This window comes from Saccopteryx leptura, chromosome 1 (genome assembly GCF_036850995.1).
Source record: "Saccopteryx leptura isolate mSacLep1 chromosome 1, mSacLep1_pri_phased_curated, whole genome shotgun sequence".
In the NCBI taxonomy this organism is placed as follows: Eukaryota; Metazoa; Chordata; class Mammalia; order Chiroptera; family Emballonuridae; genus Saccopteryx; species Saccopteryx leptura.
In genome coordinates, this window is record NC_089503.1 from 214,283,218 (window position 1) to 214,310,798 (window position 27,581).

General features: G+C 37.3%; 1 protein-coding gene across 1 annotated transcript; it reads left to right on the plus strand.

The window, feature by feature from the left end:
- The first annotated feature begins 49 nt into the window (after positions 1 to 49).
- ABCE1 (ATP binding cassette subfamily E member 1) lies at positions 50 to 27,581 on the plus strand. The gene is made up of 18 exons (XM_066385937.1): positions 50 to 182; positions 5,451 to 5,580; positions 6,369 to 6,454; positions 9,704 to 9,801; positions 11,010 to 11,127; positions 11,832 to 11,969; positions 12,088 to 12,157; positions 12,385 to 12,481; positions 13,366 to 13,455; positions 17,944 to 18,065; positions 20,448 to 20,669; positions 21,649 to 21,708; positions 21,808 to 21,866; positions 23,059 to 23,169; positions 23,248 to 23,390; positions 23,511 to 23,633; positions 25,512 to 25,623; positions 27,091 to 27,581. The coding sequence occupies exons 2-18, from the start codon at positions 5,478 to 5,480 to the stop codon at positions 27,136 to 27,138; spliced, it is 1,800 nt and encodes a 599-aa protein (XP_066242034.1). The 5' UTR covers positions 50 to 182; positions 5,451 to 5,477; the 3' UTR covers positions 27,139 to 27,581.

The following is a 27,581-nucleotide window of genomic DNA, read 5'->3' on the forward strand; positions in this document are numbered from 1 at the left end:
CGCCGTCGCGCCCGGCGCTCCCTGTCACGTGAGCGCACGACGTCCCTATGGCATGCGTGAGACAGTGGCTGGGTACCGCCATTTTGGCCGGAGGCCGCAGGAACACGTTGTGTTGCTGGGAAGTGACGGCAAAAGCTGCTTAGTCTCTGCGCTCCCCTCCGCAAGGGGATCGTTTTCTCCAGGTACGTAAACAGTCCGAAGGGTTAACCTTTAGCTGCAATCCTCCACGATCTAAAGATCGTAGGGGCGTTCTACGAAAACCCTTGATTAGGCCTCGACTGACGGCGATGGGCACGGCAGCGGCGCGTGGCAGCCGGCATGGGTAGGATGGGACAGCTGGGAGTGCCGGCGACGGCCTGGCGCGTCGTGCTTCCGCTCCAGCTGATCTGGTGCCCGGCCCTTGTTGCCTGCCGCCCCCGGCAGAGGCTACGAGAAGGGAACCAGATGCCATCGCGACGACCCAGCCTCCACCGCGTCCGGTTCTCCTTTACCCCGCTCCTCCCCTAGAGCTGCATCTTCTGGAGAGGAAGACCCCTTCAGAATTTACAGCACTCCTCTGTTACCCTTTCCCCGGCACAGTAAGATGGGTATATTTTCACATGTGCGTATTTGATGATGGCCTTTTCTTACACCGTTTGGCGACTATGGAATGAGTCATGGCATCTTGCCGCCTTCATGAAGTTGATTCCTCGACCACTAACAGCCTTCATAGAAACGATGGTCAGACGTCGCTCTACTTTTCTCATAGAGCAACCTTCTACCTCTGCTAGGTGTACCTCAGCTGCAGCTGGGCTTACCAGCTAATCTCCCGGTTGAACGCCTTTAGCTTTTTTGATACGCTTTTATAGCATTTGGCACTTTTCCCCTTGGTGACCATTCTCGCTTCCCCTTAGTTATGTCTTCAACTCCTGGAGATCAAGGGTGGTGTCTTAACTCAGAATGCCCTTATTTTCCTTTCAGTGATTCATACATTGTAGTCACGATGGTCAGTGCCCGGTTTCCACCTCCTTTAAAGTGTATAAGCCCATTTTCTCTTTCTCATCGTTAAGTCGATAAAAATGAGAACTGTCAAAAGTGTTGGGGTGGGGGTGGGGGGTATTCTCTCTTCCACCGGACTGCTAACTAGGCATTACTGATAGTGTCATTTGTGTTGTGATCCTCAGTACATTTCTCCCATATTCTGAGAATATTCTTTCTTTACCAGGTACTGAACAGTAATGTTTTGTCAGTGTTAACCAAGAGCTCTTCACCTGTATTTGAACCGAAAGGGTTTCTTTTATTTCAGTTAAAAACCTTGTTTTCCCCTATTAAAAAAAATTTCCAGAAGAACATTTAATGTAATTGCTGGGGAGCGGGAAGGGGGGAAAGAAGCAGTGTCAATTTAATGTCCCTTCTAAATGTCTTCATCTTAAGACTCGGAAATCAGCGTAGTACCACTCCCATCTTATGTGTTTGATAATACTAATAATCTACAATAATCATAGGTTAGAATATTTCATGTGATATTAAGTATCATTTGGTAACAGCAACCTTTAAATGACTCTCACACAGTTCTGTAGTAATTTTGGCCTTGCACTGCAAATGCTTTTCATATATGCTGCACTTTTTCCTCCCAGCTGGAAGAGTAACAGCGAGGGTCATTGTTTGAGTACCTATTTTAAACACAGTTCTCCAGATCTGAAATATTTTCCAATCCTTCTTTGTTCCCAGAAATAATGTATCACTTTTTAAAATGTAAATCAGCTTATTACTGTCTTTGGTATGTTTATTTATTTATAGTAATTATTATAGTCACTTGGTTTTTTGAATGGATGAAATATGAGATGAAACATTATAGTAGTTTGGTAGATATAAAGTTTAATTTAAGCAATTTCATGATAAAAGATGTATTCCCTAGAGCCATGATGGCAAACCTTTTTATAAAAACCTTGACCAGCACTGCAAAAGTGGGTGGTTTTTATAAAAAGGTTCGTCATCACGACCCTAGAGAATACACTCATTCGCCACGTAATATGTATGGTACCCATGCTAACTAAGCAATCTTCAGTTGTCACTTCCAGAATGATAGCTTCCTGAAGTAATTTCAAAGTCTTTTCCCAATTCAAAAGTCATTTGATTTCTCCCTCTTATAATCTTTATGAGATCCAAGCCAGTTTTTCAACATTTTAAAGGGGTAAAGTGAACCTATTAATTAACATAACTGTGTGTATTACATAAATATTTAGTCTCCTTTTCGGTGATTTTTTCCCCCCAGAACATTCATTAGTAGATAACCATTACTATGAAATATTCGTAACTTGAAAGATTTTTTAAGTTGTTACAACCTGTAGGAAAATTATTTACTGTACATATTTAAGTTTATTTTTTCATTCACATGCTTCAGCTTCTGCTATGTTTATCACTGGTCTAGCCACTGATTTGAACAAATGGACAAAAATCTCTGCCCTTATGATAGAGTACATTTGACTTGAGGGGAAAATATTGTCTGTGTGTGTAGAGAGAGAATATTTAAATGCAATATACATATATGTGAAATACATATAAACTTGTATAGTAGTACTAAGAAGAAAAGCAGGAAGAAGGGACAGAATGTCAGTTGGGTATATTTTTGGTAGTTTAGAGAAGGAAGCTTCACTGAGAAATAAACATTTAAGACTTGGAGTGAGCCATGTAATTTACCAGGAGAATATTACAGGCAGAGGGAAGAGAAAATGCCAGACTAGGAAGCAAGAACGTGTCTGGCGTGCGCTAAGAACGGCAAGGAATAATGTGAGGAACAAAATGAGCGGCTAAAGTAGTTGGCGGCGACGAGCTCAGAATGTTAACAGTGGGTGATCAGTGCCACGCTGGTTATTTTAAGGACTTTGGCTTTTATTCAGAGTGAGTAGGGAAGCCATTGCAGGTTTTAAGTAGAGGAGTGACATGAATTGGCTTGCACATTACAAGGATGAATCTGGCTCCCGTATTGAGGATGAACTGTCAAGGGTAGTAATAGAAGTAGGTAAGAGTAAAAGCAAAGAGATCTTTTGGGAAGCTGTTAGAGTAATAGCGTAACAAGCTGTTTAAATAGAATGATATTCACTAAAGTTTGGAATGGATCCAGAGAAAATAGACATTCAAAAAAACTGACTAGTCTTTCTATAAAAGAAAGAAGAAATAAAGCAAAGGGAAAGTGGAGTCAGATAATAGAGTTCAAGTGCTGATAGAATAAATCAGTAGAAAGAATTGATGACAGGCAGGAGGGAGAATTGTTGGGACATTCTTCTTAGTGGATGTCTTTGTGTGCAAATGGATTTATCTCTGGAAACAGGTATAGTGTGACTTGGTTGGAAGAGGGTTCACTTGAGGTGTCACTAGCTAGTCAGCATGGCTTTGTTTTATTTCTCTATTTTCAGCTATATATGTGCAGATAAAGAATTGCATTTAACTAGGATTGTAGATAAGGGTATAAATGACAGTGAAATTTTAGCTAGGTGCAGAGGTAAATGAAGTTATAGAGGTTTGAGGAAAAGTGGAAATGTGGTAAAACTCAAGAGGCAGTAGGTCTGAGAAATGGGGAAATTCAAAGGTTTGGATTGCTGTGTATGAGAGGGATGAGCTGAAAAGATAAGAATGGTGGTTGGTGAACCAGGTGTTTGTAATGGAGGCTGTGGAAGGATTGAAGTTATTGATAATGACGAGGTCAAGGGTTTGACCAAAGAATGAGTGGCTGAAGTAGGGTGAAATCAAGATCATTTTAGGAGAGAGGTTAATCAACTGAGAGGACAGGCTATTAAAATACTCATCTATGAACATACTGAATCAAGAATTATGACAGGAGTTGTAAAAGAAGGTGAAAGTTAGTTAAGGTCTGAAATCCTCAAAGAGTGGGAGCCAGTGATCTGATAGTCAGTAAATGACAAAGCAGTTGGATGATCTGAGAGGCAAAAGCTGATTTTTTTTGAGAAGGGAGAGAGAGTAATAGTCTGGAAGTAAAACTGAGGGGCAAGATCTCTTATCCCCCTCCAAATCAAATGATACTGTGCTGTGTGAGAAATACACTGCTCACAAAAATGAGGGGATATTTCAAAAAATATGAAGCGATAAAAAAAAATAAGCACTTGATTTTTTTTTATTAAACAAGAATAGTATCAGAAAAGCAAACAACAAATCAAAGAAAGTTCAATTATGCAAATGAGATGCAAAACCAACTTTTATTTCATTGGTGAAAATGCACTATACAAAAGGCTGCAAGTACTGGAGTATCTTCCCTAATCCCCTAATTTTTGCGAGCAAGGTACTTGAGAGGTCTACAAGGGGAAACAGTCTGTCAAAAAGACTACGACTCAGGATCAGTCATGGTAGAAAAACCCAACAGAATGTCTTTGTCAGTGGGTAGTCTTTTGGCTTGAGGTTCTTTCATTACATATTGGAAAAGAGTATTAAGGCACTTTTTGGACTTACTACTTTAACCACCATCCTAAGAAAAGTACATCTAATTTCAGTCTCTCAGTAAGTCCAACATTGTAAAAGAATTTCAAGTTCCTTTTGACTTTAGCTATGTAATTGATGGCACTGTTAAATGTCAAGGCTTATAAACCCTTTAAAAGTTAGCACAGTCTATACTTAGTTACTTGGTTTCCTTTTCATTTCAGTGCTTGTTTGGGTAAATTCATCTGTGCATACTGCAGATTCCCAGAGAAATGCACTTTTTACTTTTGCTACTTACCAACATGATATTAAGAACCTTAGTGATGGCCATTTTCATCGATAGAGTCATTATAGTTGGATAAGACAGGAAGTCATGCTTAGTTTGGGGGAGTCAGCAGCTTCCTGGTGTGTCTTAGTTGTCCTGTCAGATCTTCCTGTTGATACTCCGGCACTGATGTCAATACTGAGTGCTGAGGCCTGGAGTTGTGTCTTGTCTGCCAAGTGGAGGTTCCCAGTTCCCTTGGTCTTTTTGGCTTTCCTGGCTGTTGACTACTTTTATTTAGGCATAACAGTTGTAAATTTGGTTTGTTTGGTTGACATTTTCCTCCTTGAGATTGGATTAAATGTATAAATTCAGGGAAGGTTGAAATCTCTAGCTGTAACTATTCTCTATTGTAAAAACAGACTTGTCATTCTGTTTGTTGGGATCTTGTCTGTTTTTCATTGGTTTGTTTGAAGTTGCCTCACATTTGTTTGTCTTACCTTGATTCTTGGATCCTTTCTTTTTTGGTGACTATTTAAGATGGTGTTTTTTGTTTCTTTATATAAATTTTTTGATTAATGGTATATATGTAATGGTATGTATTTGTTTTCCAACTTTATTAAATTATTTTATTATTTATACTAGTCTTTTACTAGTTCCAGATAATTGTATCTGACTATAGTGATAATGTTTGTCCTATTTAACTTTTATGACAGGCTTATTTCTTAATTACATTGATTAATTTTCTAATTACATATTGTTAATTTTTCTTTAATAGAAGAGCTGGATACGCCTACCTAGAATTATGGCAGATAAATTAACTAGAATTTCTATTGTGAACCATGACAAATGTAAACCTAAGAAATGTCGGCAGGAGTGCAAAAAGAGTTGCCCTGTGGTTCGAATGGGTAAGCTGTTCTTTGGATCATTTAAAGATAAAAGATTTAAAAATAAATAAATTGCTGAATCTCTAGACTTTAGCTGCTAGTTTCTTTGGTATCTAAAAAGAAGACAGAATTTTTTTATTATTTTATGAGCATGTGATTTTTTTTTTCATTAAAGGATACTATATTAGTATAAATATATTTTTTAAATTTATTGAATATGAAACAAACCTGAGTTTAAGTTACTGAGATTCTTACTGTTCTACAAAATCCAATATGTTTGTATTTGATGTTAATCTCTCTTTTAAGAGCTTAGTAAGAATAACTGTTCCTGAAATTTTGTCGTATTTTCAAGAGTAGATTTACAGCAATTCAGAATTGATGAATTGTTGGTATTCTTTAAGAACTATATTAAAGTAATTGTAATTTTAAATGTACTAGTGAGGTATAGACTTACTGACTCCTGAAAAAGACTTTAGATAACACCTATTAAAGTCTACCATGCTATTCAGAAATTTCATAGTTTTAATATCTGTTTATATTCTAAGTTTAATTTTTCTGTATATTAGATGACTACATACCTTTTTGAGAACTTTACTAATTTAACTGACATTTTTTTCTCTAGTATACATTACCATTTTCAAGGTATATTTTATGAATTAAATATTTAGGTAAGTCAGCTTAAAAACAAAACTTTAAGGATCTGCCACAATTGTATGAGCATGTTTTCTTCCCCAGTAGTAAATTAAACAAAATAAACTTATTAGAGTCATCTCCCACATGCCTGATAAGAGTATCTTTTCCTTTGCCAGGAAAATTGTGCATTGAGGTTACACCCCAGAGCAAAATAGCGTGGATTTCTGAAACTCTTTGTATTGGTTGTGGTATTTGTATTAAGGTAAGTGATACTTTACTTACTGGATCAGATTTATAACCTAAAAATGAAATTAAAGAGGCAAAATACAAAGCAGTGAGTAAAGAATATAAATTTAAGAAAATTGTACTTATAGTAATAATTTAATATTGTTGCTTTTTTTTAATTAAGCCAACGTTTTGTTTAAACATTATCCTCACCACACTCAATTTTGTAAAATTAAATTTCTTTTTCTTCCCACCCTTTTTATGAGAAGGGCATTCTCCAGCAATGTTGTCACCAGAACTTTTTGGAAATAGGAAAACAAAAAATACAAGTTATGTGGCATACATTTTTTTTCAAGTCTCTGTTTAATTTTGAATTTATACCTTTTAAATAGAAGCGCACATACACGTAGCCAAAATTTTTCCGTTTAATAAAATCTTTAAATGCTTGTTTTTGCTGTATTATATGTTATTCTATTGTTGACTGTATTCCAATAGTGCAATTTTCCAAAATACTGAATTAGTTTTTGTTACATTGAATAGTTTGATTAGGGTTTTTGACTTAAGAATGTTGAGTTTCAAACTTAAATTCATAGAAGGTATCTTGGAGCCAGTTTATGAACTTCTTATTTTAGATATTTTTATTTGTAGATTGTATATGTTAGAAAGGACCTTTACACCCTGACAGGTGGCTCAGTGATTAGAGTGTTGGCCCAGCATATGGACGTCCGGGTTTGATTCCCGTCAGAGCACACAGGAGAGGCGCCCATCTGCTTCTCCCCCTTCTCTCCCTCTTCCCCTCCTGCAGCCAGTGGCTCGATTGGTTCGAGCATTGGTCCTGGGTGCTGAGCATGGCTCATTTGGTCTGAGCATTGGCCTCAGGCACTAAGGATAGCTTGACTGATTCAAACATTTGCCCAGAAGGGCTTACCGAGTGGATCCCAGTCAGGTCACATGCAGGAGCCTGCCTCACTTAGAAAAAAAGAAAGGACCTTTACCAAAGTATGGGTGCCACCCCATCAGTTATTCTACTAAGGCTTATGTGTATTTTGCATTGGTTTTTGAATCCTTAGTTTAAGTATCCAGATATATTTTGCTACCTGAAAGCATTTTCCCTTATTTTGAAAATATAAGCAGGACATATTTCTTCCAGCCAGTAATTTACTAATCTCTTATATGCCAGAATTCTGGGTGCTGGAAATCTGATTTGAAACAATATATTTTTAATTCTATGAAAAAAAGAATAACTTTTCTTTCTTCACTGCTATAGAAAAATGAAGTTCCAAAGTTTGAGGTGTGCACTTTAGTGGCTGAAAAGATACTAATGTGATAAGTCTGTATGGCAGTGGGGTAGTATATATGCCCTGAACATTAAGATACTTATTCTTTTTTTTTTTTTTTTTTGTATTTTTCTGAAGCTGGAAACGGGGAGAGACAGTCAGACAGACTTCCACATGCGCCCGACCAGGATCCACCCGGCACGCCCACCAGGGGCGACGCTCTGCCCACCAGGGGGCGATGCTCTGCCCCTCTGGGGTGTCGCTCTGCCGAGACCAGAGCCACTCTAGCGCCTGGGGCAGAGGCCAAGGAGCCATCCCCAGCGCCCGGGCCATCTTTGCTCCAATGGAGCCTTGGCTGCGGGAGGGGAAGAGAGAAGCAGAGAGGAAGGGGGAGGGGGTGGAGAAGCAAATGGGCGCTTCTCCTATGTGCCCTGGCCGGGAATCGAACCCAGGTCCCCCGCACGCCAAACTGACGCTCTACCGCTGAGCCAACCGGCCAGGGCCTATTAAGATACTTATAACACACCTCATATATGAACAGTATGGATATTTTTTTCCTTGTAGATTTAGAGAAGTCTAAATTACTTGCAGCCTAAGCATTTTATGTACATTGATGGAATAAAGAGATTTTATAGATGAAGGTAACTTTGTTGGCAGAATAAATGTCTCATGTAAAGAATTAATCTTTTTGGTTAGAGCAGCGGTTCTCAACCTGTGGGTCGCGACCCACAGGTTGAGAACCGCTGGGTTAGAGGGTAGTAATTACTTTGTTAGGAAACAAGTTTGGGTGGGTTTTTTTTTAATTAACGATATCTGTGTTCTTGTAACATAAAATGGAAATTCACAGAAATTCTTATATTCAGAGACTTTTAAATTGTTCCCTGAGCACACTGAGCGGTTCTACTAAACAGATCTCAAATGTGAGGTGATGCTCTTTGGGATGTACCTTTTTTAACTTATCTGGACTTTCTAGCCATGTTACCAGTCTTAAATGACACTCCGGTTCTTGCCAGTCTTCTGTGGACATTTACCTGATTGATAGTCAACTGTTACTTGAGTAAGCTTTTCTATGAATAAGCTTGTTTTTCATCTGAATTTACTTGGTTGGAATATGAAGGATTTTCTTTATATAAGATGGTTAAAAATCACAATAGAAAGACAGTCCTTGCTTTATCCATATGTCATGCTAGCTGTTGTTAAGACATAAACAGACCCCAAAAGAGTACAATTCATGACCTTAAAGCACTTTACAAGGTAGGAAGGGATCTGTCATGGGCTGAAGATGCAGTCACGTTTTATCTTACCTCTCAGCCTTATCTAATGTAAAAAATAAAAATAGGGGGCTCTGCCAGTTGGCTCAGCAGTAGAGCATCGGCTGGCATGTGGAAGTCCTGGGTTCAATTCATAGAGCACACAGAAGCAACCGTCTGCTTGTCTACCCCTCTTTCCCCTCTTCCCCTCCTTCCCCTCTTCCTTCCCCTCCTCCCTTCCTTCCCCTCCCTCAGCCATGGCTTAAATGGTTCAAGCAAAGTTGGCCCTTGGTGCTGAAGATGGCTCCGTGGCCTTGCCTCAGGGTCTAAAATAGCTTGGTTCCCAAGCAACAGAGCAGTGGCCCCAGATGGGCAGAGCATCATCTGATAGGGGCCTTGCAGGGTGGATCTTGTCAGGACACATGTAGGAGTCTGTCTCTGCCTCCCCACCTCTCACTTAATAATAATAAATAAAAATACCTATCAAATAGGACCTCCAAGTTCTATAAGATTTTTCAATAAGTATTAAATGCATATTAAATACCTTAAGATTACAGCATCACTAAGGGTAATGCAAAACTAGTGATATGATTCTTACCTTTAAGGAACATAACTTATTTTTTAAATCTATAAGAAAATGAAAACTTTTATATCTTTGCACAACTCCCACGTTTGTAAGATTGCTTATAAAAAGTCTTAATCTCCCCATTTTAGTCATGTATACTTCTAAAAATTAACACAAATTTAATTCTTTAACAGAAATGCCCCTTTGGCGCCTTATCAATTGTCAATTTACCAAGCAACTTGGAAAAAGAAACAACACATCGATATTGTGCCAATGCCTTCAAACTTCACAGGTATATTTTCAAGTCAACATTCTTCTTCAGTCAAAAGTAAAATGCAGTCCTGACCTGTGGTGGCGCAGTAGATAAAGCATCGACCTGGAAGTGCTGAGGTCGCCGGTTCGAAACCCTGGGCTTGCCTGGTCAAGGCACATATGGGAGTTGATGCTTCCATCTCCTCCCCCCTTCTCTCTCTGTCTCTCTCTCTCCCTCTCTCTCTCCTCTCTAAAAATGAATAAATTTTAAAAAATAATTAAAAAATTAAAAAAAAAAAAGAAAAGTAAAATGCATTTAATAGAATTTTCAGAGAAATGCAAAACTTGGGGAAAAAATTATATTACCCATGCACTAAAGAGAAATACAATATTGTAACATCATGCAGAATCATATGTATATCTCAGTCATGTATTCTAACATTAGAATTACCTGGGAATCTTTTTAAAACTACTAATGACCAGATTTTAGCCCAACTGAATCACATCATATCTCTGGATGGAGAGTCTGGACCTCAGTAAGTTGTAAAAGCCCCCACATGATTCTAACATTTAACTGGGGTTGAGACTCACTGTTGTTAGTAATACCCTTATTTCCAAAATGACTTGTAAAGAAATTTATCTTTGACTTGATCCATTAATCTCATGATCTACAGAGAATATTACTCTGAATTTGGGGATGTTATTGTTAAATCACAGGAGTCCTTTGAAGTTTTTAATTTGCTGAACATGAATATTTTGAATCTGGAAGTCTAGGTTTAACTAATAAAAAGGTGTTTCTCAACCTGCCAGCATTAAGGAGCCTCTTGCAGCAGGGAGAATGAAGTGGAATGTTTCTGGTTGATGTGGCACTTTTCTCCTTGTAAGTAAATGGCAGGCAGAAAAAAAATCAAAACAGTGTGAACTTGCACCTGCTATGACATTTTTTGCTAAAGCATTTTTGTTATACATGAAAACTGGGTCTTATATGTAAAGGAGAATTGTTACTTTAGAATGGACTTTGAATGAAAATTGAATAAATAAAACTTGGAGTAATATTGTCATAGATGCATGTCTAACTATTAACAGTTACTCTTGGCTGGGTTTTCTTTTAATAGCCAATAATATGTGGCATAGATCTCTTAGCTTAATGGGTGTGTATGGAGTGCAAATGTATTAAATAGATCATTCAGATGTCATGTAGCTTTTTCTACCCGTCTGAGTTTTATTGTTTCTGTATATTTTTGACAGGTTACCTATCCCTCGTCCAGGAGAAGTTTTAGGATTAGTTGGAACTAATGGTATTGGAAAGTCAACTGCTTTAAAAATTTTAGCAGGAAAGCAAAAGCCAAATCTTGGAAAGTATGATGTATGTATTACCTACCACCTGGTCAAGATGAGTATCTTGGGTGGGTTTTTTGAGGCTTTGAAGGAGAGTATACAGGGGTCCTTGGGTTACGACGCAGTCCCATTCCTATGACAGTGACATAACCGAATTTTGGTGTAAGTCGAAACACTCTAGCTTAACACAAACGGAATACTCATGCTTTTAACAGTCCACAATGGCGTAGGTAGGCGTGCTGGGGGACGCCAACTCCCCTACTCCTATGCCGCACTACTGCGTGCTCTTCCGCCATGTGTAGCTAAACTAGTTCACTCATGTAGTACAGGAGTGCATGCTAACGGGGTAAGCCGAAACACTCGTCTCAATTATTTTAAGTTTTTATGGGAGTGTCATAAACTTGAAACATTGTATGTCTAGACTGTCATAACTCAAGAACCCCTGTATGTGATATTTTTTTAAGTTATTTTCAAAATTATTTGTGGTATAATGCTGAGAAACTACATACAAATGAAACTCCTTAATTTTTAATTAAAATCTGTTGATGCTACTAACTGATTATTCTGATCTTCATTAAACTGTTATTTATGGCTTGATTTGAAACTAAATCCTTAATTTTAAGTTAGAAGCCAGTAGTATTGTTTGGACATGTGTTCTATTTTGTATAGCAGCCATCCTCTTGGTAATTGTATTATTAAATTAAATTCAGGTCATTATATGTGTATTGCCAGGATCCACCTGATTGGCAAGAAATTCTGACTTACTTCCGTGGATCTGAATTGCAAAATTACTTTACCAAGATTCTAGAAGATGACCTAAAAGCTATTATCAAACCTCAATATGTAGACCAGATTCCCAAGGCTGCAAAGGTCAGTTGCTTTCAGGAGGAATTTATGCTTTATACTATCAATGGAAGTATAATCGATGTAAGTTCAATTTTAATATTGGAGGACATCAGTGATAACTATTTTTGGTATATTATGACAGGGGACAGTGGGGTCTATTTTGGACCGAAAGGATGAAACAAAGACACAAGCAATTGTATGTCAACAGCTTGGTAAGTGCTTATTTTGTATGAGGTTTAATAGGCCCTAAACTTAACTCATAAATTAAATGTCTTTATATGGATTACTGAAATCTCTGGTAGTTGTAGCACTTACTTTTGATGTTACACAATTTTCAACTGAAATATTCAAACCCAGAATGACCTGCAGGGTACATTCTGCTTAGCAGAGGTAAAAGGACACTTTAACGTTAAACACAATGCTTCTATGTTCTTTGTAGATTTAACCCATCTAAAAGAACGAAATGTGGAAGACCTTTCAGGAGGAGAGTTGCAGAGATTTGCTTGTGCTGTCGTTTGCATACAGAAAGCTGATATGTAGGTTACTTTACACCTTTTCTAGATTGCGATCCTTACTGTGGAGGTTTTATTTGGAACACTGCTAAGAAAGTAGTGGTGTTGAGAGGAAGGAACACAGATAGGGTCTGAGATTTAATTCCGAGGTCAGGTGTTGAAGCAGTTAAGCAGCCACTGCCCATTCTCCCTGTTCTTCCTGCAGGGTAGAAGCTCGGTGATTTAGAGGAGTCCTTTACAACCCATGCAGTTCAGAGCTTTTTAATGTAAAGCAGTTTATTATTTAAACTGTTTGTACATTAGAGGAGGAATCTTTTTTAAGACTTTAAGCTCTCCAACAAAGCCAGCAAATTTTTCAGATCCCTCCAGTGGAACATGAGGTCTTTCAGGTCACACGAACTGGGGACGGCTGCCATGTGGGAAGGAAAGGGTGATTCCCTTCCCGCGCCAGGGCTCCTTTTTCCCAGACGTCGGCTCCCGTCCTCCGCGAGCGCCGCGGTTTAGCGCCGCGGTTCTGCTCTGGTGTCAGCACGCTTGCTCTTCTGCACAACACCCAGAATTCTGTACGCTGCTCTCCCAAAGACCATGTGCTTTAATGAAACTGACTTTAGCTAGTTAAGAGAAAAACTCTGAATGACTTTGCTCTATACCAGAATATTTTTCATAAGCAGGTAGCAATTTATAAATTAGCCTGATCTGGGAGTGTCCCACACTCAATACACAGCCCTGCTTTTCATAATGGCAGCATACAGAAGTTTTCACCATTATAGGGTGGACCCCATTAGGGTAAGGTGGTTTTTGTTGTTGTTCAAATGCAAGTTATATTACAGTACTTTAAAATAACGTGCAACGGAGAATTATGTTAAATTATATTTGTCTTTCAAGTTATATTTGCTTTTCTCTTTCAGTTTCATGTTTGATGAACCTTCTAGTTACTTAGATGTCAAGCAGCGTTTAAAGGCTGCTATTACTATCCGGTCTCTAATAAATCCAGATAGGTGAGTATAGATTTGGTATATGCCTGTGTTATTCCATTTGGACGATTTTACAGATTTCTAAAGATTAAACACTGGGGCTAGTGTCATATACAAGTGATGTTTCTATCTTGGTCATTTGGAGCTACTGCTTGAATTTACCTTCCTCTGTCTAAAACAGGGGTCCCCAAACTACGGCCCACGGGCCACATGTGGCCCCTTAAGGCCGTTTATCCGGCCCCCGCCGCACTTCCGGAAGGGGGGTGGTCAGCGCTGCGTTGCTCACGTACAGTACTACTTCCGGTGATGCGGGACGCACACATCACGGCTCCGGAAGCACGTCATATCACTTGTTATGGCTAGCAGTGACAAATATGGAACCGAACATTGACCATCTTATTAGCCAAAAGTAGGCCCATAGTTCCCATTGAAATACTGGTCAGTTTGTTGATTTAAATTTACTTGTTCTTTATTTTAAATATTGTATTTGTTCCCGTTTTGTTTTCTGTTTTTTTTTTAATTTTTCTGAAGCTGGAAACGGGGAGAGACAGACAGACTCCCACATGCGCCCCACCGGAATCCACCCGGCACGCCCACCAGGGGGCGATGCTCTGCCCCTTGGGGGCGTCGCTCTGTTGCGACCAGAGCCACTCCAGCGCCTGGGACAGAGGCCAAGGAGCCATCCCCAGCGCCCGGGCCATCTTTGCTCCAATGGAGCCTCGCTGTGGGAGGGGAAGAGAGAGACAGAGAGGAAGGAGAGGGGGAGGGGTTGAGAAGCAGATGGGCGCTTCTCCTGTGTGCCCTGGCCGGGAATCGAACCCGGGACTTCTGCACACCAGGCCGACGCTCTACCACTGAGCCAACCGGCCAGGACCCGTTTTGTTTTTTTTTTACTTTAAAATAAGATATGTGCAGTGTGCATAGGGATTTGTTTATAGTCCGGCCCTCCAACGGTCTGAGGGACAGTGAACTGGCCCTCTGTGTAAAAAGTTTGGGGACCCCTGGTCTAAAACATAGGTTCTTAGTGCAAGATTGATTAACTACCATGCCTGTTTCCAGGGAACTGTGAATACTCTGAAGTGATCTGCAAATTCTGGTATATATCAGTGGGTTTCTGGGAAGCAGATCCTTAGCTTTTACCAAATCCTCAAATGGGTATGTTAATCAAACACACAAAATTTAGAACATATGGAACACCAAGATATTCCAGTTGTTCAGGGTCGAACAAAGCACAAGAGAATTCTTAATAATCTGTTAGGTAATCCCACAGTGTTTTTTGTAGTTTGCAAAGGCATTTTTGTTGTTGTTTTAATTTAGTGATTTTTAGAGTGAGACATCAGTTTGTTTGTTTTATTTTTGTTGTTGTTGTTCTATTTATTTATACACTCATTGGTTGATTCCTGAATGTGCCCTGACTGGGGATCAAACCCACAGCCTTGGTGTACTGGGACGATGCTCTAACCAACTGAGCTACCCGGCGAGGGCCAATTTGCAGAATTTATTAATTCATTATCTCATTTAAGCCTCACAGTAATATTCCTAATTAGAATCTTTAGACTATAAGCAACAAAGAAAGAATCTTAGTTGGCCCAAATATTAGCTGTAATTTTACTTTGTTCATAGGCCTGGGCATTATGATAGGGTTTTGGAGGAATACAAGAGTATAAAATGTAGTATTAAGGACTTCTCAGTCTGTTAAAGAAAAGAATACCTAGTTCTTTAGTTCTATACTCTAGTTCCTTTTCATAAAATATTTTATACCCTTTATTATATTGAAATGCTGCAAGAAAGATACCCAATCTACCTTTGCACATAATCTTTTTAAAATACCAAGTTATGTCTTAACTGTAATAAAAAGGAGAGTGAAAAGGATAGTGATTTACAACCAAGTGACATTGATATGTATCTCAGTTTATAAAAAGGCAAGTCATTATGGTCCTATGAGAAGACAGCAACCTTAATAGGATAACGTATCAAAACAAATTAGATTGACAAAGTGAAGAAAATGATTGAGTTAGATGTTTTCACAGATGTGCTAGATCTCAGGTATAGATAATCTCTCTTTAGTGTAAATTGATAAAAAGTTAGAAGAATTACGTCTGCAGCCTGAAATTCCAACTGATGTCAGGACAAAACGTTCAGTCTTAAATGCTTTATAAAGATTTGGAGATCATATCCTTGGATAAACACTAAGAAAGAGAGGATGGGTTGGAGAAAGAAAAAATAATGCAAGAGATTCAACCTCTAAGACTATTTTCAGTAAGATTAAAAACCAACAGGAAAACTAAAATTAATTGTAGGGTATAAATTTTCACAGCTTAAATTTCTCATTATGCTGCAGATTTCTGTTCCTTCTCAAACCCTCAGAAAATAGAGTGGCTCTCCTAAAATTTTTTACATTTTGGACGTTTGCGTAAGTTCCATTTAAAAGTAAGGAAAGCAGGAGGTTTGACCTGTTTTTGTTTTTTCCTTTCAAAGTAAAGTAAAAGCTACTAGGTAGTATTATGCTGCCTTATATTGGCCCTTGAAGATTTTAGTGGTAAAAGAGGATTACTCCAGATAATGGAATGTTACCAAACAGGAACACAAGGCAGGATGAGTACTGGCTCACTAGTACTTTTCATATTAACCTGGCCCCCATTTTCCTTTCCTTCCTACTTTACCTGCCTGACTCCTGGATTACTGTGATAGCTTCCTTTTAAAAACTCTGGTTCTTCTTGCCAGACTAAGCTTCTTGCAAAGATATTTTTTCCTCTCATTCTTTTATTCTAGAACTATGCTGTAGCTTCTAGCCATATTTTGCTTTTTTTATTTATTTATTTTTTTTTTCATTTTTCTGAAGCTGGAAACGGGGAGAGACAGTCAGACAGACTCCCGCATGCGCCCGACCGGGATCCACCCGGCACGCCCACCATGGGGCGACGCTCTGCCCACCAGGGGGCGATGCTCTGCCCATCCTGGGCGTCGCCATATTGCGACCAGAGCCACTCTAGCGCCTGGGGCAGAGGCCACAGAGCCATCCCCAGCGCCCGGGCCATCTTTGCTCCAATGGAGCCTTGGCTGCGGGAGGGGAAGAGAGAGACAGAGAGGAAAGTGCGGCGGAGGGGTGGAGAAGCAAATGGGCGCTTCTCCTATGTGCCCTGGCCGGGAATCGAACCCGGGTCCTCCGCACGCTAGGCCGACGCTCTACCGCTGAGCCAACCGGCCAGGGCGCTATTTTTATTTTAATTGAAATTAAAAATTCATTTCCTTAAGTCAAAGTAGTCACATTCTAAGTGCTCCACATTCCATGTGGTTACTTGCTACCAAATGGGACAACATAGTGATCAAACATTTCCATAATCGGGAAACTACTGGACACTGTTTTCCTCATTGCAAGTTAACATAAGTCCAAATTCCTCATCTTCTCCTTCCACAAGTTCCTTGAATATCTGTTGGTGCATAGCACAAAACTAAAGATCATGGAGATAGAGATTACAGTCTGGCTTCAGGTTGTTTGGAGCCAAGTTGTAGTGGTGGGGTATTCACAAAATTCAGGTGTTGGATTAGAGTGACGAAGATTCAAGAATGAGGGAAGGAAAATTGAATTGACTATCAGAAGAGAGATCCTATAGAAGTTAGGATTTGAGACTGTAGGAAGGACTTCAACTGGTGAGGATTTAGGCAGGAGACCTTTTTGGAGATAGAAGATCCCTGAGACCCACACAAATGGAAAAGTGGATTATTTTTAGAAAGTAATGAAAGATCCATTTTTTAGTGTCCTATAGAAAAGAAGTAAAAATACTATAGTAGCTTAACTTTGAGAGGGTCTTAAAGCAGTGGTTTTCAACCTTTGTAATGCCGTGACCCCGCAGTACAGTTCCTCATGTTGCGGTGACCCCAAACCAAAAAATAATTTTGGTGGCTACTTCATAACTGTAATTTTGCTACAGTTATGATTCGGAATGTAAATACTTGATATGCATTATGTATTTTCCGATGGCTTTAGGCGACCCCGCCAAGGTCGCGACCCACAGGTTGAGAACTGCTGTCTTAAAGTCTAAGGATGTTATTTTTTCATTGGGAACTGAGAACTGTGTCTAGGGACCTGAGGAAGAGGAGATTGGGCTTTCCCAGATACATTGGAAATCCCCAGGTTAAGGGTGCTGTCGTCATTCTCTGCATCCCTTCTGCAGCTAGCATGGGACAGGTAGGGTTTAATGTGTAAGCTGAATGACATAATAAACAGTTTAGGCGACACCTGATTTAAATCTATTGTTTCTGCTTTGTCAAGTTTAAAAATGTTCTTTATTAGTAAAACATTTTTTCTATTCATAAACTGTTTCATGTTAACTTTTTTTTTTAGTTTAAGGTACCAATTTGATATATGAACACTGATAGTCTTATTTAATGAAAATACTGCTTCTGATCTATTTTCCTAAAATTTATAATATGATAAAAAATTATGTAGTACTAATTAAATACAATTTTAATTTTATATATGTTACATTTTAAATCTGTATTAATTTTCAGATATATCATTGTGGTGGAGCATGACCTAAGTGTATTAGATTATCTCTCTGACTTCATCTGCTGTTTATATGGTGTACCAAGCGCTTACGGGGTTGTCACTATGCCTTTTAGTGTAAGAGAAGGTAACTTGCAAAACTGTTTTCGCAATGCTGTATCCCCTTTTCCTCTAATGCTTATAAAATGTGTCATTGATATTAAGTAGTTACATGTTCTAGTATTATTTATATAAAACTTTGGTCTCATGGAATTTAATCACTACAGAAAATAAATCTATATGTATGGTTATAGTCATCAGTTGTTACATAAAACCTATTTTTTGCAGAACTTTTTGTTTGGGTAGGTAGAAATGTTCTATCCATTTTATTGTTTATTTGCTATATTAAGTTTGTTTTATAGTTTGGCTTCTGTAGAATCATTGTCTTATTTAACATCTTCAACTTGATCTATAACAGACCAATACCAATAGTAAAACTCTTAAATTTAGTGCTTATCTTGTTTCAAATTCATCTGTTGTCCTAAGTTTGTAGAAGTTAAGACTGCCTAGAAGTCTTAATAAGATAGGTTAGTATGTATATAGTACAATTTAGTAACTTACTAAAGTCTAATAAAATAGTTTAGTAAGTATATTTTTATATATTCCTTCTACTTTTAGGAAAGAGGGACTTCCCTACCTAAGGTAGACAAAAGTAAAAAGTAGCCTGTCACTAAGAGGCTCCTGAAATAGTAGCAGTGTGCCCTCGACCTGCTATGCATTTTTCCTTGTCATTTCCTCGCACTCTTTCCTTTTCATTTCTTCTCCTTGGTTGTGCTACTTTAAGTTGACAATCTAAAACACCTAAAAGGACTAACTTAGTTCATATCTTGAAAAAAATACCATATTCTGTAAGCGATAATTTTTGAGTTGCCTAAGACACTTTGAAAAAGAAATTTAAATTGCATTATACATCTTACATAAAAAAGGCTGCAGTAGCTTTTAAGGTATAAAAAGTACAGGTACATAAATAGTTTAAGATGTGAGGGAGAATTTGCTGTCACATATCTTCTTGTACTTTGAGATAAATGCATATTATTTATGTCTTATTTGCCTCAATTAGCCAGGATTTTTTGAGCACCTACTCTAAACCATATAGTAGTGATGGTTCTCGAATCGTGTTGATAATGAAGAGGACACCTGGCAATCACTCCATAATTGTGGTTATAAACACCATGTGTAAAGGCTGTGCTATTGAAGGCATAGTTCCTGCTGAGGTTTTTAATGTGCCTTCTCTGTTAAAAACACAATTCCAGTAACAAACCACTTAACCTTTCTGCTTTTCTTCACTGTGTTGAAAACAGTGCAGCACGTGCAAAAGCTGCCTTGGAACTGTGAAGGCGAGAAGTCAGGCATTGCAAGAGGGGGGGTGTAGAGGCCAATTTATTAATGCTTTGCTCAAAGTCCCTTATTTCTCCGAGTCTTCATTTTCTTACCTGATAAATTGTGCACTTGGACTAAGTGGTCACTTAAGTTTCCTTCAAGTTTATGTTTTTATTTATTTTTTATTTTTTAAGCTCACATAGTTTTTAAATAGTTTGAGGATTTTTTTAAGGCCGTTTTTTGCCAGAATAAATAGATCTATTCATTTTTTTTCTGTCAGCAAATATAATGAACACTTAGTTTTAGTTAGAGCATACAGGCCTCTAATGTGGTTCTCAGTTCCAGATGAAATGTATAACACTCGTAGACTTTTCTTTCAAGACCTTCCAAAACTTCAGCTACTATCTTTCTTCTGCTTCTCTTATGTGTATATATCGGAAACACTGAAAACAGATCTTTTCCTTGTTTCTTGAAAAATCCACTTTTTCATTTCTGTGTGTCTGCCATTATGGATCTTAACAACATTAATATGGACGGATTCTCATGTATAATGTTAATAGTTTTTAAAACTTTAGGTAATGGTGTTTTAACTTTGTATAGTGAAGCCAAAAAAAATGTCAAATGAAGTTCATTATTATAAATTTCTTAAAACCTGCAAAAATAATTGGGGGGAAATGCAGCAAACCATTAACTTCAATGTATGAATATAATTCATGGAAAATAAATACTCATAATTTAAATTCTTATTTAAAAAAAAATTCCTTGAACTACTTTGTTTTATGTCAATCTATGAAAATACTCCACTTTTAGTAGTCATTTTTAGAGAATACTTGCAGTTTGTGACTTAAAAACTAGCAGAAGTGGTACCATATACTTCTGCATTCAACCTGATGGGGAAAAAATCTTAGAAAAATCACATCATAATGAAAAGATGTGTTTTGTATGTGTGTGTACCTAGGCATGTATATACATGCATGAATTACTTAAACTTGCATTAGATGCATAAAACATGTTGTTACTATATTATATCACAAATCTCCAGCTTAGAAAGCTCCCAAGAGAGCCTGTAATAATAGTTTCTTGCTGTAGAAAAAGTTTAGTCTTTAATTGATCTTTACTAATTAATCTATTCTCAATGACTTCTCAACAGGAATAAACATTTTTTTGGATGGCTACGTGCCAACAGAAAATTTGAGATTCAGAGATGCATCCCTTGTTTTTAAAGTGGCTGAGACAGCAAATGAAGAAGAAGTTAAAAAGATGTGTATGTATAAATATCCTGGAATGAGGAAAAAGATGGGCGAGTTTGAACTAGCAATTGTAGCTGGAGAGTTTACAGACTCTGAAATCATGGTGATGTTGGGGGAAAATGGTAAGCTTTTCTAATTTTGTGATATTTCATCGTCTGTTCTGTTTACTTAGTAACTTAGATTTAACTACCCGGTACAACGTTTAAATAGAAAACGTTGACTCAGGTAAAGGTCTGGAAGCTGGATTGAATCCATACATTTCTCTGTGTAGTACACATTTTGTGACATTGTATGACTTAATCTCAGTGTCATTCGATCAATTTCATATTTGTTTCATAACCTTTAAGTAAAAATAAGATTTTTTTTTTTAAATCTGGGTTTTCTTTGTGTAAACTGATAGGGCATTTACTCACACGGGATGCTGACCAGTAAGGAAGTGCTGGTCATTCGGGAGTAGTCTTCTGGGACTTCCTTGCACTCTTTCTTTGGGAGCTTTTCCTATTTTAAATTCAAACTGGTCTACCTTTGTAAATAATTGTATTACCAGTATTTTTTAACATTAGGTTGCCATCATGAATATAATTAGAAGATGAATTTGAGTACCAAATAATCTGGTGTTCCTTTCATGAATTTAAAAGTATATTTACAGTTTACAAAAGTATAGAGGAAAACATTTTTATGAGGATTGTTGCAATAGATCAGCCTGTAGTTAATGGAGGAATATTGAAGTGGGTTGCAGTTAATTTAAGTATTTCATGTAAAAGGACTTTATAATATGGTATGGATCATGACAATACTGTTTTAATAAATTGTGTGCATTAACATTTTAGTTATATTAAAAAGTAGTTCAAATCTTATATTTACAGGCCTATCATTAAAATGGTCATTATAAGCTTTAACTAGTTTGTATTCCTTCTGAGTTTAAAAGGATACCTAATAGGTGAATCATGAAAGTTTAAGTATTTGCGTTACCTTTCAGAATTCAGTAGTGTTGTGTATATCTTTAAAACGAATTTCTCAGTGAAAACCCAATAGGACATGGTAATTTACTATAATTGTGAAGCATCTTTTAAGTCAATTTGTTATGTGTTGTATTGCCAGGTACTGGTAAAACGACATTTATCAGAATGCTTGCTGGAAGACTAAAGCCTGATGAAGGAGGTAGTGCTCTAATCTTGAGTCCTTTTACTCTGCTGCACATAGTAAACTTGAAAGACCTGTGCAGTTTTCAGTGTCTTATTTATTTGCATTGTTTTGCAGGAGAAGTACCAGTTCTAAACGTCAGTTATAAGCCACAGAAAATCAGTCCCAAATCAACTGTGAGTTACTCTGCTATTTGGTTATTAAGTAAAAGTTTTTATATATACCTATAGAATCTTTTACTGTCTCAAAATTTTTATCCAAGCTAGTTTCTGTACAGTTTTATCAAAAAGTGGCTAAAAACTCATTCCCGCTACTAGGAAAATGCTTTTAAAATCTGATAGGCATCTTTTTTCAAAACGAACCTTTTAAAACCTGTGTTTTGTGCTGCAAATAACACCATCAAGAAAGTGAAAAGGCCATCCTCAGGGTGGGATAAACTGTTTGCAAATCATGTATCTAATAAGGTACTCATATCCAGACCATATAAAGAATTCTTAAAACTCAATCTAAAATTGGGGAAAGGATTTGAGTAGACATTTTCCCAAAGAAGATACATAGATGTTCAGTAAGCACATCTTGACCTTTTAGTGAAATGGAAATCTAAACCACAGTGGCGATACTATGTCACACCTACTGGGATGACTTGAATTAAGAATAGTGTTGGTGAGATATACAGATATGGAACTTTACACATTGCTGGTGGGAATGTATAATGGTGCAGCGGCTTAGAAAAACAGCCTGGCTGTTCCTCAGACAGTTAAACATAGTTGCTTATTAACCAGCATTTCCACTCAAGAGAAGTGAAAACTATCTCAACACAAAATTTGCACACAAATACATTATTTATAATACCCAAAATGTGGGAAACAGCCCAGATGTCCAATTGATGAATGGATAAACACTGTGTATCCATAAAATTGTATGTTAACAGTACTCAGCCATAAAAAGAAACAAAATACTGATACATTGTTAAAATATGGGTGAACCTTGAAACCATGAAGTTAATCTTGAGCTTTTGCTGGTGTTGTAATGAACTTTTATCTGTACTCACCACTCATCTATTTGAGATGACTTAGTTTGCAATAAAAAGTTTATCATTGACATTTTCTGTAAGCTTACCTTTTAAGTTCTCAAATTCAGACCTTTCCTCAAATAATAAGCAGTAGGCATCCTAAGATTCGTCATTATCAATGTTATCTTCCTGATTATGTCAAGTTACTTAATACCCAAACTGACCTTGAAAATTATTCCTATTTGCAGGTGATAACTGTTGTTCGCAAACTGATGTACTTTTGCTATGGAACTTTGTTATGACTCAGAGTATACTATAATGAAATAAACTGTCAATATTTTTTTCGTTAAAAACAGGGAAGTGTTCGACAGTTACTACATGAAAAGATACGAGATGCTTACACTCATCCACAATTTGTGACTGATGTAATGAAGCCTCTGCAAATTGAAAACATCATTGATCAAGAGGTATTCTAATTTTTTTGTTATTTTATTATTTTAAACTGGCAGTCTCTACATGGTCTGCTAAACTTCTTCTCCAAATAGGTGCAGACACTATCAGGTGGTGAACTACAGCGAGTAGCTTTAGCTCTTTGTTTGGGCAAACCTGCTGATGTCTATTTAATTGATGAACCATCCGCATATTTGGATTCTGAGCAAAGATTGATGGCAGCTCGAGTTGTCAAACGGTAATGACCTGTTCACAAGAATATTACTTTTGGTTATTTGCACTGGCATACAACTCTGCCTAATACAGCATTTGAATATTTGATGATAGGAAACTAAGAGGTTTCAAAATCCTGTTTCAGTTTCATACTCCATGCTAAGAAGACAGCCTTTGTTGTGGAACACGACTTCATCATGGCCACCTATCTAGCAGATCGAGTCATTGTTTTTGATGGTGTTCCTTCTAAGAACACAGTTGCAAACAGGTAAAACTACTTTCTAGAATATTCAACCTAATTATTATAACAATTAGAAAATTATTAAAATTTTTCCAATCGGCTAATAAACATTACTTATACCATTTTAAGAACCAGAAATTCTAGGAATTATTCTGTGACTTACAAGATTATTCACATGGACTGCTGGATGGGACCCAGTAGAATAGTAGTTTTCAGACTATAGTTTAGAGCTCCAGGCCCAGGGATATAAGCATAGAGGGTTTTAGGCCTCTCACCTTTTTTTTTTTTTTTTTTTTTTTTAATTTTAGAGAGAGGAAGGAGAGAAACATCTATTCATTGTTCTACTTATTTATGAATTCGTTGGTTGATTCCTGTATGTGCCCTGACCAGGGATTGAACCTGCAACCTTGGCATTACTGGGACAACGCTCTAACCAACTAAACTTCCTGGCTAGGGCTCCCCAGATTTTCTTTTAGGTTAACTTCTGTCTGCATTATTTGAACTTCCAAAACACAATAGGATTTGGGATTTGCAATGACCTTGAAAACCATAGATGTTAATATATGACAGAAAAAATAAGATCTACTTACATTGCCAGTGGTAAAACCTACAGTAGACCCCAAATGTCTGGTATTGATGTACACTGCAGTTAAAATGAATGATCTTACCTTTTCCCTTTTTTTTCCTATCATTTTTTCCCTTACTAGTTTGATTGAAAGCATTTATAATATAAAGAAGCCTAACATTTAAATCAATTTTTGAGAAATTTCTTATACTTTTAGTGTTAAACCTTACATTAAGTTGAACCATATGAATTTACTTAATGCAGCCATTTTTTATCTTTAAAAACAGAATTTCATGTGATTCAAACATGTTTTCTGGTATTGTGGAGGAATGGAGTTACTTGAAGTATTAATAAAAATACTTTACTGAGCTTTCCAGAATTCCTTTTTCATTTTAAATTTGTATATCAATTACTGAGAATTACATATTTGTTAGGGCAATTTCTTAGGCCATATGAAGCTTACTTATTCAAATAATGATCCCCTTTTGTATTTTTTTTTTTTTTTCATTTTTCTGAAGCTGGAAACAGGGAGAGACAGTCAGACTCCCGCATGCGCCCGACCGGGATCCACCCGGCACGCCCACCAGGGGCGACGCTCTGCCCACCAGGGGGCGATGCTCTGCCCATCCTGGGCGTCGCCATGTTGTGACCAGAGCCACTCTAGCGCCTGGGGCAGAGGCCACAGAGCCATCCCCAGCGCCCGGGCCATCTTTGCTCCAATGGAGCCCTGGCTGCGGGAGGGGAAGAGAGAGACAGAGAGGAAAGCGCGGCGGAGGGGTGGAGAAGCAAATGGGCGCTTCTCCTGTGTGCCCTGGCCGGGAATTGAACCCGGGTCCTCCGCACGCTAGGCCGACGCTCTACCGCCCTTTTGTATTTATAAAATATGTATTCCACATGTATGATGTGACTTAGCAAGATTTAAAATAAAGCATAGAAATTTTAAAAATTACTAAACTAGTTATTCATATTCCCTTTACTGCCTAATTTTTAACATAAATATTACCTTTTCTGTTAAATTCTCTTCTCCCCTGAAAATTTTAATTTCAAATTCTGTAATTTCCTAATGATCTTTTTTGTTTTTGTATAGTAGTACTTTCTTCTTAAATGTTTCTTTTTCCAGACCAGAAACGTTAAACTGTGTTGCTTTGCACAGATTATAGCAAAACTACAGTCCACGCAGAAATTCCTGAGCAAAATATGCTGTGATTATACTACTATCCAGATGACTTATGATTGGGGAATTAGAGAGAACTAAAGTTATTCTTAATAGTCTTTATCCAGAAAAACAGCTAAATTTGAGAGGTAAAATTTAATCACAGTTGATCCTGTTTTTCTTCTAGTCCTCAAACCCTTTTGGCTGGCATGAATAAATTTTTATCTCAGCTTGAAATTACATTCAGAAGAGATCCAAACAACTACAGGCCAAGGATAAACAAACTCAATTCTATTAAGGTATGTAGAAAAACTATCCTAATTAAATCATTTATTCCTCAGTGTAAGTAATTGTAAAGCATGTTTTAGTTGGAAGGCTGTTTCATTAGAATCTGTATTTCCTCAATTTCAGGAGTCAGGCTTTTCACATGTTAGTATCTGATGGCATACCTAAGTCTTACAGGCAGTTGTGGTATAGCTGCCATTGCTGCCTGAGCCAGCGGAGCTGCTCATGTCGTCTGTGGCCCTTGCCTACCGTTGTACCACCTGTGTTAATTGCCATTTTAAATGCCTTCAGAAAAATTACGGTAGTTTGACATTGAAAAATATTCTTGACTACCTTAATCAATTTCTCATGTATTTTTTTTGTGCATACACAAGAGCAACATGATTAAAATGTATATTTTAAAAGTCCAAATAAGTTCCTTCAATGAGCATAAAATTCTAAACAATGGAAAAATATTGTTAATTTAGTTTTTCTTTCTTTGTGGTATATAAAGAATTTTGCACCCTACACTTGATGTAGCCTGTGAAATTTGTTTTTAGATGGCAATAATCTCTTGGTTGCTCAAAAAAACCCACAATTTTTTTTCTAAAAAACTATTTCTGTGCAGCTCCTCCTTAAAATGCTGTTTACATGTCATGGTTCTCTGGCCATTGTACTTAATACTTTAGAAACTTTAGACGATACACCATACTTGTAGCATTTACTGGATTTAGATTTTGAACTCGGCTAGCTTTGCAGCTAAACCATGAGTTCTTGGGAGGCAGAGACAAGATCATACACATGTATTCTCAAGCACCCAACACGATGCTGGATGCCTTTAGCCTTCACTGTGTGTATTGTTTATAAATGACTTCTCACTGGCTAGGATAATGAAATGACAATTTGACTCAAAAGTGAAGAGCTTTGTCAGTTTTGGAAAACATGAAGCAGATATGAGGATCTAAATTCTAGAACACTTCCTATGTACAGCTTAGTATTTTCTTAAGAATTTCTTCTCAAGTATTGTGAAGTTTTTGTCTTTAGAAATTTCTGGTCCAGTTCTTTCTGCCCAACCATCTGTCATACCTTAACCCTAATAAAGGAGCAACTAGACAAATAGGTAGATGGATCGTTCCTTAGTCGATAAAACAGTACTAGGGAAATGTTTTGTTTTGTGTAATAGGCAGTTCTCAAACTTACAGGATAGACCTTTTGTACCAGGAGCTTGAAGTTAAAATTATGAAAATGAAATTTAAGTTTTCCTGGGAATGGTATTTTATATAGCAATATTTTATGTGTGAAATAAGGCATTTTATGCAAAAGGGCTTTGCTTAACGTGAACCAAGGGAGGTATAGAGAGATGGGTAGCAGTAATAGTAATCTTGCCTTTTAGTGGTCCCAGTATACACTGATAAACACTACCAAGCACACTGACTGAAAGTCTACCTCTACACTATTGGAGAACAGTGTTAATTTTTGTTGCTCTCTATTTTCTTTTTTAGGATGTAGAACAAAAGAAGAGTGGAAACTACTTTTTCTTGGATGATTAGACTGAATCTGAGAATGATAAGCCATTTATTTAAAAAAACGATTGGGGTTTTTGTCATATGAAACTTTAATCAGATTTTATGCCTCACATACTCTGGAGCCTGAAGTATAATTTACTTATTGTTATATAAACCAGTTGTGTTGTAAATTGTACTCTAAACACAGAAAAATGCCACTTTTCTGTACTTGGTAAGGCCCTTTTTGTGTGTAACATTCTAAAATGACATTTCAAGCTATACTAATTACCTTCAAATTTTCATGAAGATAGTCAATAGATGTATTATATTCATGTACCAAATGCTGACAATGTTGCCCCATTTAAAAATCTTGAAAAAGATTTCTGTACTTACGTTTTGCCATGTATGCCAGTAGAAGAATGAACTGCCGTTACTTTAAAAGCCAGTCAAAGATAATTTGATAAATAAACATTAGGATTATATTGTTA